The 15075-nt window shown below is 41.6% G+C and overlaps 2 protein-coding genes across 2 annotated transcripts in view; one reads left to right on the forward strand and one right to left on the reverse strand.

The window, feature by feature from the left end:
• Positions 1–15075, reverse strand: part of PRRT3 (proline rich transmembrane protein 3) — a 296142-nt gene that overhangs the window by 57620 nt on the left and 223447 nt on the right. The gene's annotated exons all lie outside the window — the stretch shown is intronic.
• LOC142657482 (uncharacterized) overlaps positions 5721–15075 on the forward strand; it is a 30063-nt gene continuing 20708 nt past the window's right edge. Inside the window, exons 1-2 of the mRNA XM_075832518.1 lie at positions 5721–5840; positions 9095–9257. Coding sequence (XP_075688633.1) covers positions 5721–5840; positions 9095–9257 — 283 coding nt within the window. The remainder of the gene's footprint in view (positions 5841–9094; positions 9258–15075) is intronic.

A 15075-nucleotide genomic window follows, 5' to 3' on the forward strand; every position in this document is an offset into this window, starting at 1 on the left:
TTGCTTGCCACACAATTTTTCCGAAACCGATATAACTAGAAGAAGACAAGTCAAGGGCTAGTGATTGTTTTGTTTCTTATTTTAGGGGCAAATAGCAGGGGGCAAGGGATAGTTTGCTATTGGTTACGCTCTGCACCATGCGTTATATACGCTCTTTTATGTATGAGTCGGCGCAGCGTTTCTCCTCTGCTGGTATTTTGGTCTCAGCGTAATAAATGACCCTCTTTGATAAATCACTTTATTGTATGCAGAGCTCTGGAATTCAAAGTATCACAAAATCTTATGGATTGTAGGAGAAGATGTCTCGCTGCACGCTCCAGTCTTACGGGATCGGGGGGCACAGCTGCAGACGCCATCGCCGGTGACACAAGATTACTCACTGGCTTTGTGCAGCAGTAATAGCAGCAATTGTGACATTACTCATAGAAGGGGCTGTGGCGGGCAGTTAGTTCATGCAAGAAATGACTTATAATTGTCGAGTCCGCTTTAAGATACTTTTTTCTTCTTTTACACTTGGCCGAAAGTTTTTTTTTTGTCTGAAAATTGCTGTACTTCATGCGTAAAGTGCATTTTCTGATATATTCAGCAGACCCCCCTCACTGACCGATGCCTGAAAATTACTAAGAAACGTTTTAAATATACAAAGCCAAGTGCAATAAAATTGCAAACCTTCACACAATGCAGGTGACGTGTGATCAGAAGTTCCCAGATCATTGGAAGTGTAATGGTCCGTACTTCTAATAGCACTAAAAGGACAGTGTCAGACTGTGTAAGGACATGCCTCTAGATGAGGGGAATGGTAATGCCAAGTTGTCAATTTATTTATACATTTCCAGGAGGAATAACAGAGGAACAATGTAATGCAGCGTTCTAAGAAAAGCTGCTCCTTCATTGTTAGTTAATGGGGAATACAAGTGTTTTTCTAAAACAGACTTGTCAGGAAAGATGACAAGTTCTATTTAAATAGTTCACCATCTTCAAGATCTCTGTTTACTGTGAGTGAATGGAAATATTCTGATTTATAACCAGAGGCTAAAACCTATACAAACCGAAAGGTACCTGCACACGGGCCTGAAAAGCTGAGGGCTTTCTGTCCAGATTTGCAGATGGAAAATCCAATATCATCAATTCTCATCTATATGCTGCAGAATTTTTCCACGCTGATATTGACCAGGGGTCAATTTCTAAAGCAAAATTTCCGAGCTGATTTTATGCCTTTCAAAAAGAGAGGTAAAATCTGCAATAAATTCCACTGCAAAATGTAGATTTTGCTGCGGATTTTAAGCAGATTTCTGGCAATCTATGTGCAGGTACCCTAATACTTCTCACAGCTGAGGGTTTGCTACAATGTATCCAGTCAGGGCAATCTTCTATAAGCTAAACATCCTGAACTCCAGAGCTGTTACCTACACTGATACATTGTAGCAAACTATAAGTTATTAATATCTTACCTATGGACATGGGAGTGTGTGTTTTCTTTCCGTAAAATGTCTGATTTCCTCAGGATAATGTCCGCTGGTATCCGGCGGAGAGCGGTGTCATGTACAGCAGTGAGGTTTGCTGTCTGACGGATAATGAGACACCTAATTGAATGAAGTCAGCCTCTGGCAATGTTATGGGGCAGCCTCTCCATGCAGGGATTACCGAGGAGGCCACGTGGGCTGCAGCTTGACAAGCCTTAAGCCCTTCACACAGGGTTCATCCACGACCTGGCCAGGAATAACCGCAGAGCCCCGCACTCCTGCTGTGGCCTCAGGGACAGGGTTTTGCTGTGTTTTGACATGTGTTTCCTGTCAATGGTTGGGCAAAAATTAGGATTATTTTTTGTCTTATTTTTCTATTTATTTTATTATTTGGTCATTTCATTAATAGAGAACGTTGCAGGACAAAGGATGAAAACGGCCAAATGATGTATTATGTCTAAGTTTTATTTTATAATATAACAATAATGACAATAATCTTTATAATAAAATAAATCTTCAAATAAAATTACAAAAAATAAAATAATAATGAAATAAAAATGAATATAAATGTAAAATAAATTAAAAAAAAATAATGAAATAAAAATGAATTGCCCGTAAGGCCTCATGCATTTCAATGGGCCATGCATATCGGCTTCTAAAAATATGTTGAATGTCAATTTTTGGTATAGTTGAGTCCACAAAAAAAATTTATTGCTGTTTGCTGCATTGCGTGTCGTATATCAGCCGCGTTCTCCATTACAAATGCTGTTTTCATCACTTCTAGGGTCAAACTTTCATCATGATATTGAACCCCAAACGGGACTATAGGGGTTGCGATACGGTTCTGTATTGCGCACTTTTCACTAAATATCATTGAATGACCCTATCCTGCCTCCTTTAGTGAGGTGGAAAGTTGAAGCTCCTGGGCCTTAAAACAAAATCAGCAACAGCCGCCCCCCCCCCCTCTTCCCATGTACTGTTTATACTTATATGTAGCAGAGGGGTCTTTGAGCCTCCTCAGGGCCCGGGTTTGACTGCTACCTCTGAACCCTTATAGCTAGGCCCCTGCTCTTGATTGTCTCTTTTTTTGGGGGGTGAAATTCGGGTGACAACCTATTTGGGCACCAGTACAGCTCCCACAGAGACTCATGAATAACAAACCAATGAAACAACCAGGACTTCTGTGTCTTCTGCCATATTGGTTGTCACCCAACTTTCCCAGGAACAGATAGAATATTTAATATTTCACAGAACAAAATGTATAGTTTCGGAGGTTTCACTTATATGGGGTCATTTTCCCAGCGTATCTTATATCAAAGAGCTTTAGATCCTCTCCACAGACCATGCGCCACCATATCTCCTACTCTGTTGTGTGACATTCATCACTTTAAAGAGGGAAGCACTCAATATAAATACCCTCTTCATCTTCCACAAAACCGGAGAGAAACGTATAACTTCCCCCTCTTTTACCTCTATGATATTATTACACCGTTCTGGGCGTTTCACGATGACTCTCCATGGTTCTTGTGCCCTTTCACCAGGGTCAAACTGGCCCATCTAATCCACGGACCCTCCTGACACCCTTCTGATGGCTCTGATATTACGGTAGGTTTTTGGAAATTCTGGGAAAAACTGGCCAAAAATAACAAGCCACGGGTGGGTCAAATAGCTTGTTGCCCAGAGCCCCATGTTCTATAAGGCCTAGTTCACACTGAGTTATTTAACAGGCAGAAAAAAATCTGAAGGAATTTTGAGGCAGATTTTGAATTGCCAGCGTTGTTTGACTCTTTTTTTTTTTTTTTGCGTAATTTTTTGCCCGCGGCCGTTGCATCTAATACAAAGAGCGCTGCAGAAAACACTCCAAACGAGTGCCGTGGGTTTTTCTGTCTCCAATTGATTTCAATGGGGGGGGGGGGGGGGGTCAGAGGCGGAAACCGCTCAAAGAAAGAGCATGTCGCTTTTTTTTCCGCAAGCGGCCAATAACCACTCAGGAAAAAAAAGGCCTCTGCCTCTCATTGAAATCAATGGGGGGCTATTTGGGGCATTTCTTGGTGCTAATTCTGACGCGGTTTCCGTGTCAAAATCAGTGCCAAAAAGCATTGTGTGAACTGACCCTTTAACCGTCCCTTCCACGCACTGTAACGGAGAAAGCAACGAGCCATAGCCTGCTCCCTCCATCTTTTCCCTTTCTCATTGACTGACACAAAGAAGGCCACGATATTCCCGTTCTTCCAATAAGCGGGGGTCTCAGAGATGGAGGCCCCTTTCTATGATGTATCCTACTTACAATGTCTATGGTCGGGTTACCCCTATAATGTCTTTTTAATTCAACATTTTCTGTCTATAACATGGACTTAAGTGGTGTAGGACTACAAGTCCCAGTATGCTCTGTCAGCTGTATTAGTATTTACAATATAACTATATATGTATAAAAATATTCTATATAGTTAAAATGTATTTGTCATTTGGGGCAATTGTTCGTTATTATTATTATCCGTGGTTTAGTAGGCCAATATATTGGTTAAAAGTTTCCCTTTCTAAATTCTTGTAATTATTTCCTGATAATGAACTTTTTGTCTACCTGTTGAGGTTACTTATAATGTTAATGATGGAGCCGCGTAGAATTAGATGACAGGTTCAGCTCTGCTACATCATATGTCGCTATTTCATATCAATTTTGTTTATTTTGCTCTGCGCCAGTTGACCATATTAAAACTCCTCTGGGTGCAAATACTTTTTACTTTCCCGAAACTTATTTGACAGTATGTATTAACTGATTGATGTTACATATGGAGCTCAGATCAGTCGTGAATGATGGGAGTGATCGCAGTGCGGGAAAGAGGCTCTGGCAACGAGAGACCCTATTACCCCCAGGCTTGTTACTATGGATAACGGTTCCTCTCGTGACAAACGCTTCAGCTGCTACTTGACCGGAGGAAAAGATTTATAGCAGCCCTGTCCCCCGAGTCATTTGGAAACCCAGCAACCTGCAGCAACTATGCAATGTTTTATATATCTGAGTAGGTAAAGGCACATGAAGCCTAAAGTCGGGGCCTTATAAATGTGCAGTGGCGTTATAATATGAGCTGCAGAAATGACCTGTGCATATGTGCATAAATGTATCTGGAGATAGAGATGTAGCAGAGCTGAATGTGTTATTTACAAACCCCAATTTCAAATAATGTTTTAAGGGTCCCTCCTTCATATATTAGCTAGTGCGGAGAACAGCCATAAAGAGTGTCCCTCTGGAGGACCCAGCAAGTCTGCACATTATAAAGATAGTCCATTGATAGAATGGACACCATGTAATGCTTTATTTCACCTGTGGTGGCGCTGCAGGGGAATTGAACACTTATTGTCAGTCCCAACAGCAGGACACCCTGTGATCTGCTTATTTTCACGGGACTTTCCTAAAAAAATGGGATTGTCCAAAGGTGGACAACTCCTTTAACTCTTTAGAGGCTGCGTAGTTTGTGATAACTCGAGTAATTACACAGATTTACTTGTGGTCCTATTAATATCACAATGGGGGATTTCTCAAAACTGGCGTAAGGGAAAAGTGGAGCAGTTGCCCATAGCAACCAATCAGATTCCAGCTCTATTATTATTCAGAGGCCCTTTGGAATATGAAAGCAGCAACCTGATTGGTTGCTATGGGCAACTGCTCCATTTTTCTATTACTCTAGTTTTGATAAATCTCCTCCTTGCCCTTGTAGCAAATGACAGACTCAGCTCTGGGTGTGGGATAAAGTAGGGATCAGGGGTAACCAAACACGACCGGCGTCAGCCCCTTACCAGCCTGAAATGGCTGATACCAGGGAACATTGGAGCAGTTTATCATCAATGTAGTAAAGTAAAAGGGGTTCTCTGAGAATATTTAAAGGGATAGTATAGGATTACAAAAACATGGCTGCTTTCTTTCAGAAACAGCGCCACACCTGTCCCCAAGTTGTGTCTGGTTTTGCAGCTAAACCCCATTCACTTCAATAGAGCTGAGCTGCAATACCAGGCACAACCCATGGACAGGTGAGGCGCTGTATCTGAAAGAAAGCAGCCATGTTTTTGTAATCTTTGACAACCCCTTCAAACCTGCCCCTTAAAGGAATCTCTTATTGAAATTTTTTTTTACAAAACGTTATTTTCATCTTAAAAATATTCCTCTATTTTTGTGTTCATGATCCTCGGTGTTGTAATGGGGATGTAATTACATCTCGTCCATAACAATATCACCGGGTGGAGGACAATTGTTGCCACGAGATGTTATCACATGATCATCGCAACCTGAAGCAGAAGATACAGAGTAAAATCCCTTTAATGCCGCAACAGGGTTTGATAAATTCTGGATTATCAAATATTCTGGATTATCGGACAGTTATGGTAAATTAAATAAATCTTCTGGAAAACAGATAAAAAATAATGCATGCTTAAATATATTGGAGGTTCTGTGCCGGATTATCAACCTTTCTAGACTATCAAATGCCAGATTAAAGGAATTTTACGTGTTAACCCCATGTTGTCTGATTGGTAACCCCCTTGTTGTCTGGTATGGACCTCACAATCGGACAGAAAAATAAAGACATGTAATTTACGGTCATCCACCCACTCACTACTAGAAGCTGCCAAACAGAGAAAGAGACTCATGGGGCCGGGCTGACTTGTGTTTATTTCATTTACTGTACATCTGGGTTTATATTTTTATCTCGGAAATTGAAAGAATTGTGTGGGATAATTGTTCTTCCATTCTAGTCAAGACTAGAAAATACAAAAAAATACAAAACAAAACAAGAGGACGCCGCAAGAAAACAACAATGAGCAAGGAGGAAGCCCCTATGAGAAAACCACGTCAAGTTAGGGGAGTGGGTTGCACAGTACGCATTGTGGGGCGCCATTTGTAAAACGTATATGTTTGTAGTACAAAATGAATTTTGTAAACACAGAATTAATTTTGTCAACACAAAATAGATTTTGTGAGACGGTCGTGTTTGTCTACCCCTGATCCCTACTTTATCCCACACCCAGAGCTGAGTCTGTCATTTGGTACAAGGGCGAGGAGGAGATTTATCAAAACTAGAGTAAGGGCATGGCCAGACGTGGCGGAGTTCTGCATACACTGTCCGCATCAATGCCGCACATAATCTGCGTTGCAGATTCTGTTGCGGCTTTGCCTAAAATGTGCAGTAAATTGATGCGGACTAGCTGCTGCGGACTGCGGTAAAAGTGCTTCCCTTCTCTATCAGTGCAGGATAGAGAGAAGGGACAGCCCTTTCCCTAGTGAAAGTAAAAGAATTTCATACTTACCAGCCGTTGTCTTGGTGACGCGTCCCTCTTTCGCCATCTAACCCGACCTCCCTGGATGACGCGGCAGTCCATGTGACCGCTGCAGCCTGTGATTGGCTGCAGCCTGTGATTGGCCTGTGATTGGCCGCAGCCGTCACTTGGACTGAAACGTCATCCCGGGAGGCCGGACTGGAGACAGAAGCAGGGAGTTCTCGGTAAGTAGGAACTTCTATTTTTTTTACAGGTTGCTGTATATTGGGATCGGTAGTCACTGTCCAGGGTGCTGAAACAGTTACTGCCGATCGCTTAACTCTTTCAGCACCCTGGACAGTGACTATTTACTGACGTCGCCTAGCAATGCTCCGGTAATTACGGGTGCACACACGTAGTCACCTGTAATTACGGGAGCCCCATTGAGTTCTATGGGCCTGCCCGTGCCTTAATAACGGCCCGTGATTACGGGCGTTTTTACGTTAGTCTGGCTGTAGACCTAGAAATACATAGGTCCAGCCAGAATGAAGAAATATCATGTTAATAAAACCAATACGCTCCGCATCACACATAACATCTACATAACATCTGCGGACTTCACTGCGGAATTTTGACTCTCCATTGAAGTCAATGGAGAAATTCCGCAATGAGTCCGCAACAAGTCCGCTACACGTTCGCAACAACCAGTGCATGCTGCGGACACCAAATTCTGTACCGCAGCCTATGCTACGCAGCGGAATTGTCCACAACGTGTAAACGAACCCAACTTAAAAGCTGTGGAAAGCAATGGAGAAATGTGTACGCTGCGGATTTCCGCTGCGGACTGTCCGCAGCGGAATTCCAGAGCGATTCCGCCACGTCTGGTCATGCCCTAATAGAAAAATGGAGCAGTTTCCCAAAGCAACCAATCAGGTCACTGCTTTCATATTCCAAAGGGCCTCTGAATAAAAATAGAGCTGGTCTGATTGATAACACGTGGATCCTACACGCAGGACCCGCTGACACTGAACCCGTCAGTCCCACTGATATGACAGATTTCGGTCTCGGCGCTAGATACATCTGCTCTATATACAGGATACAAAGCAGCTGTATCTCAAAAAGTTACAATAATTTTTAATAACATGTAATTAGAAAGTTGCACCAAACACACTGATATACTGGTATTTTATTTTTTTTTTAAATTGCTTTCAAAGGTGTACATAGCCTTTAAACCCAACTATAACACTAATACAAAAAATTTACTTTGTGACAAAAAGGCCATTTTGTAATACAGAATGCAGAATACAATTGATACACGAAATAGAATTTTCCAACGGTAACAAGGGTGACAACAAGATGTTGACTTAAAGTGGATGCTGTTGCTCTTGTTATCGTTGAACAATTGTTTGAGAATGAACCGTCCCTTTAAGGCGGCTCTGCATGTATTGGTGGAATGAGGGCTGTTCCTAATTATGTATTATTGTAATTTTGTGATAAAAATGCCATTCTGTGCTACAAAATACAATTTTGTAACACAGAATACAATTTTGTAGCAAATTAGGCTAGTATTGGGTTATGATATATCAGTAAGGGCCTGTTCACATCCGCATTTGGTTTCCGTTCATCGGTTCCGTTCAGCCTTTCCATCAAAGGAACCGATAAACGGAAAACGAATGTAAACTTCCATTGCAGTTGGTTTTCGTTTGTTTCCATTCTCTAAAGTTTACGTTTTTTTCACGGAAACAAAAGTGGTGTCGACTGCGCTATTGTTTCTGTGAAAAAAACCAGAAGCTTTGCGAAACCGAAAACCAACTGCAATGGAAGCATTACAATTTAAATCAATGGTACTGCAAACGGAACATATAGTTTCCGTTTGACTTTCCATTCATCGGTTCCTCCGACGGAAAGGTTGAATGGAACCGATGCACGGAAACCAAACGCTGATGTGAATAGGCCCTAAACACTGCAGCAGTACGGATCTTTTACCGGACCTGAACTCCAGGCTGATTCTTCACATCTGCGTCGTGGCTTTGTTGCACATCAAATTCCAGCGTCGCTGTCGGACCCCTTTGACTTACAATGGAGTCGGTTGGGCGCCGCCAAGGCGTCCGTTGCTTTGATGGGAAGAATATTGCTACGTGCAGCGCTATTTTTCCCATCGAGTTTGACAAAATCTCCGGTACAGATGTGAATAGAGCCATACCGACACAGATACATTGCAACAAACTGCAGCAGAACCAGGTTAAGACTGGCTTCCAACCTCTAAATAAAAAGAATATAGTTTGCATTCACTGACAGCAAGCAGGTACCTTGAATATGGTGAAAAATTGAAACACAAAGCACGTTGGAAAGTTGTAGAATTTTTCCTGGCTTTTGTATTGCAGGGAGCAGGTGATATAAAGCAGGTGCCGGATGGAACGTACGCTGTAATCAAATCCCTTAACTGCAAACCTGAGCCAGCTGCGATGATAAAGCAGAGCTCAGAGGTTTTACTACATCTCTGCATCTGGGGGAATATTACAAAGGCCCATAATCTGATAAAAGCTGGTGGGAACTCCCCGGATCCCCAGGCCTACACCACAGGCGGCACATCCATAACTGACGTTAGTACCAGACGTAGCCACAATCGTATGAATGGCGCTGTGCCTGGGTAAGCAATGAAGGGGACGCAGCGCTCACTGGATTGTCGCGGCCTCTCCATTAAGCTGACAGGTGGAGGTGCCAGGGCTTGGACCCCACCAATCATCAATATTAAAGTCCTAGACAACCCTTTTAGTTAAGGGGTTAATGTTCATTGTGAATGCTCAGGATCCCACTTGAATATTTCGGTATTCTTCTCAGAATTCCCACCGCTCGGCCGCAGAGAACCTGATACCTCAGCCGCACATTTTACCCATTACTTTGGAAGCTGTGGAATTTGGTTAAAGGAAATGGTCTGGTTTCCTACCACACCCAAGAAATGGTGTTCGTCTGATGTATATTTATATACATGTCCGGCTCTTCCTCCTCCATCTGCTTTGTGAGTGATCTATTACCTGTATACTGAACGGGGACTGACACCTCTGCTCTGCGGGGAATAAGGAGATGGCGCCTCATATCTTCTGTGTAAATTAGTAGAAATGATATAATAAATGTAAATGAAATTATTTTACCTGCTAGTAGATGTACTCATACGTGTCAACTATTCAAAAGGATCAGTACAACATATGTAATATATGTATACAGTGACTCCACTAACAGAATAGTGAGTGCAGCTCTGGAGTATAATTCAGGATGTAACTCAGGATCAGTACAGGATAAGTAATGTAATGTATGTACACAGTGACTCCACCAGCAGAATAGTGAGTGCAGCTCTGGAGTATAATACAGGATGTAACTCAGGATCAGTACAGGATAAGTAATGTAATGTATGTACACAGTGACTCCACCAGCAGAATAGTGAGTGCAGCTCTGGAGTATAAAACAGGATGTAACTCAGGATCAGTACAGGATAAGTAATGTAATGTTTGTACACAGTGACTCTAGCAGCAGAATAGTGACTGTAGCTCTGGAGTATAATACAGGATTTAACTCGGGATCAGTGCAGGATAAGTAATGTAATGTATGTACACAGTGACTCCACCAGCAGAATAGTGAGTGCAGGTCTGAAGTATAATAAAGGATGTAACTCAGGATCAGTACAGGATAAGTAATGTAATATATGTACACAGTGACTCCACCAGCAGAATAGTGAGTGCTGCTCTGGAGTATAATAAAGGATGTAACTCAGGATCAGTACAGGATAAGTAATGTAATGTATCTATACAGTGACTCCACCAGCAGAATAGTGAGTGCAGCTCTGGAGTATAATAGAGGATATAACTCAAGATCAGTACAGGATAAGTAATGTAATATATGTACACAGTGACTCCACCAGCAGAATAGTGAGTGCTGCTCTGGAGTATAATAAAGGATGTAACTCAGGATCAGTACAGGATAAGTAATGTAATGTATGTACACAGTGACTCCCCCAGCAGAATAGTGAGTGCAGCTCTGGAATATAATACAGGATACAACTCAGGATCAGTACAGGATAAGTAATGTATGTACACAGTGACTCCCCCAACAGAATAGTGAGTGCAGCTCTGGAATATAATACAGGATACAACTCAGGATCAGTACAGGATAAGTAATGAATGTACACAGTGACTCCACCAGCAGAATAGTGAGTGCAGCTCTGGAGTATAATTCAGGATGTAACTCAGGATCAGTACAGGATAAGTAATGTAATGTATGTACACAGTGACTCCACCAGCAGAATAGTGAGTGCAGCTCTGGAGTATAATACAGGATATAACTCAGGATCAGTACAGGATAAGTAATGTAATGTATGTACACAGCGATTCCACCAGCAGAATAGTGAGTGCAGCTCTGGAGTATAATAGAGGATATAACTCAAGATCAGTACAGGATAAGTAATGTAATATATGTACACAGTGACTCCACCAGCAGAATAGTGAGTGCTGCTCTGGAGTATAATAAAGGATGTAACTCAGGATCAGTACAGGATAAGTAATGTAATGTATGTACACAGTGACTCCCCCAGCAGAATAGTGAGTGCAGCTCTGGAATATAATACAGGATACAACTCAGGATCAGTACAGGATAAGTAATGTATGTACACAGTGACTCCCCCAACAGAATAGTGAGTGCAGCTCTGGAATATAATACAGGATACAACTCAGGATCAGTACAGGATAAGTAATGAATGTACACAGTGACTCCACCAGCAGAATAGTGAGTGCAGCTCTGGAGTATAATTCAGGATGTAACTCAGGATCAGTACAGGATAAGTAATGTAATGTATGTACACAGTGACACCACCAGCAGAATAGTGAGTGCAGCTCTGGAGTATAATACAGGATATAACTCAGGATCAGTACAGGATAAGTAATGTAATGTATGTACCTGGTGACGGTTTATGTAGATGGTATTAATATATTAACAGTATTATAGCATGGAGGTGGACAGATCCTTTAAAGTATGAGTAGAAAACAGCCAATATGGCAGGACTCGGGTATTGTAAGAAAATAAGACATCATAAATTCTCTTTCCACTAGATGGCGCCACTAATAATTACACTTGACGCCATGTATAAAGAAAAGATTGGAACTTTTTCACTTTAGAATGCTTCTGCTACGTTTTTATTTAATATTAGTAACATTGCTTTATCCTGGCAAAAACTGAATTTGACAGGTGTCAGATCACCAAATATTTCATAATACTCTGCAGCTGACTCTGTAATACTCGGAATCATTTTGCAGTTCTGTGTCAGACTATCAGCCCTTCTGGACTGTTGGATATCGGATTAAAGGAATTTTGCTGCATTTCTACTACACAATGTTACTGCCGGACATTATACTGTACATTGTATTTCAGCTCTTTGTCTTGAGGGGTTAATTCCACAAATAGCTGCGTTTATTCCTGGACTGGAGACGCTCAATGTTCTTCTGGATTATTAAATTCCTGTAAATTGTTGTAGGTAGAACAAAAAATAAAAAATCCCTTTTTTATTGGTTCAGAAATTCCATGCCGGTCGCCCGCAGACACTTTGTTCCTAAATCTCCTTTGCTGCTTAGATGATTAATATTCAAGTTGGATTAAAAATGTCGTCCAGTTTCCAGTTTTGAGTATAGATTTTGCTCGCCATTTGTGAAAAGGTCAAGATGGAGAGGGATTTCTTCGGACGCACGCAGGTGGAGCTACTTTAGGGGATTTCAGTATCAGCAATTCTCCAGGATTTACCGCAATCTCTTCCTTTATGTGCAGAATGCTTAGTTTTTTTTTGGGAACACTGGACTCAGATCCAAGATGAAAGAGACGTCCGAAGATTTCCTTTATACCCAACATGCATTTTGGATTTCATCCCAGTTTTGGCAAAAAAATAAAGTTTGATAAATGTGGCTAAACCACAAAGTGTGAATTTGGCTGAGCTGTAATTGGCTCAGTCTTCTTTATGAATGGATAGATAGATAGATAGATAGATAGATATGACATTGAAAATGTTTAGAAAGAAATGAGATAGATATGAAATAGATAGATGATTATCTATCTATCTATCTATCTATCTATCTATCTATCTATCTATCTATCTATCTATCTATCTATCTATCTATCTATCTCATATCTATCTATCTATCTATCTATCTATCTATCTATCTATCTATCTATCTATCTATCTATCTATCTATCTATCTATCTATCTATCTATCTATCTATCTATCTCATATCTATCTATCTATCTATCTATCTATCTATCTATCTATCTATCTATCTATCTATCTATCTATCTATCTATCTATCTATCTATCTATCTATCTATCTCATATCTATCTATCTCATATCTATCTATCTATCTCATATCTATCTATCTATCTATCTATCTCATATCTATCTATCTATCTATCTATCTATCTATCTATCTATCTATCTATCTATCTATCTATCTATCTCATATCTATCTATCTATCTATCTATCTCATATCTATCTATCTATCTATCTATCTATCTATCTATCTATCTATCTATCTATCTATCTATCTATCTATCTATCTATCTATCTATCTATCTATCTATCTATCCTCGCACGGCTACATATAAAAACATTACAGGCAAAGATGTTTTGTGCCACAAGTCTCCGTCTCTCGCCACAGGGAAACTAATGAGGACATGTCAGCACATACAATCATCTCTGATGTGACCACCCCAAAGGCAGCAACTGACCTACATCTCCGTTGCTGCTTGACTGGAAACCAACAACCATGCAAGTGACACATTGATATCATCCAGCAGCGCCCTCATCTACCTATCCAGATTATTCACACGGGAACGCGGTCACCTGACTTACTACCTGTGACAACAAAACTGAAAACCTGAGGGATAATTCTGTGTATAGAAGAAAAATGTATTCCACCTAGAATTTGAGGCTGGTGATATTGTTATTGCGCTATGTCGCCGGGAGAAGGTACAAAGGAAATAGTGACAACCCAATTGTTGGTGACCATTAGGATTGTCGCTTCACTTACCCCATGTACAGTAGAGGTGCCCTGTACAGAAACCTATATATATGCAGCCCCTTGTTGCTTTCCAACTGCAAATTTAAAGGGGTTCTCTCACCAAGACAACCCTTTCCTCAAAGCCGAATGATGATCACCTGATCGTCATGGGTCCGGCTTCTGAGCAACCAGAAGAAGATACCGGCCACGGCTGTAGGGCAAGTGAAGTATTACATGCCAGGCCTTGTATATAAATGGCCAACCATTCATTCTTTGTTAGTGGGGGAACACGGGAAACCCCTATAATGTTCATAAACGGGCTAATAGAGCATATGGAAAGAGTGAGAGAAAGCGAGACAAAGAGAGTAAAGGAGGGAACGCGCGCTCGTGGTCAGGTCTGGTTTTCCGTTTTCTTTCCCTATAGACCCGAGAATATACAGTCTATGGTATATTTATAATCCGTCGCCTTCCTAGCGATGCAGCAATGTCTCCCTGTGGAGTAACAATACCGCTTCCAATTGGTCCAGATTCCGGGACACTTTGTTCTCATTGAGAACGGGAGCTTGGGCCAAACCAACAACTTCTGGTAATTATCTGTATGGGCGTGCTTGTGTTTATTGTTATTCCAGAGTAACCCACTGCGGGCCGCGCAACACATCAATACAAACCCTCTGCTGCCAAAATCAATAAGGATTCCTCTTCCCACGGCCTCAGCATCTCCCTCTGAGCCTCTAGAAGTCACAATACAGAGGTGTGTAAAAATGTGACATCACGCTGAACATACCGACCATCGTACAGCTGCAAAACCGCAGTCCTGCCCGAGGACATAGATCTGGAGATGATTCCGAGCACGGGCGTATGCGGGATTTTGTAAAGGGCGTTCATGGCCATACTATACCGGCACTAGTAAATGCATAACACACAAATATACACACACATATACATACATTCACACAAAGACACATACACACTGTTACACAAATACATACAATTAATCCCACACGCACACGCGCACGCGCACACGCACACGCACACGCACACACACACACACACTTCTAGAGGAGAATGGGAACAGCAGGGCAGGATTTGACCAGTCAGCAGTGATGTGGAGATGCTGATGCTCTCCCTCCCTCTTGCTCATGGACACTACTGCTGTCTGCATGTAACACTGCCATCTGCTGGAGAAAGGTGAACATTTCCCATGTAATGTTCACCTTTCAACAGCAGATGGCAGACAGCATTACATACAGTACATGTATAGCAGCCCGAGGAGGAGAGCCACAGGGATGAGCCATAATCCTCCAGACACATGCAGCTACTGATGAAATGAT

Source organism: Rhinoderma darwinii, chromosome 7 (assembly GCF_050947455.1).
Source record: "Rhinoderma darwinii isolate aRhiDar2 chromosome 7, aRhiDar2.hap1, whole genome shotgun sequence".
In the NCBI taxonomy this organism is placed as follows: domain Eukaryota; kingdom Metazoa; phylum Chordata; class Amphibia; order Anura; family Rhinodermatidae; genus Rhinoderma; species Rhinoderma darwinii.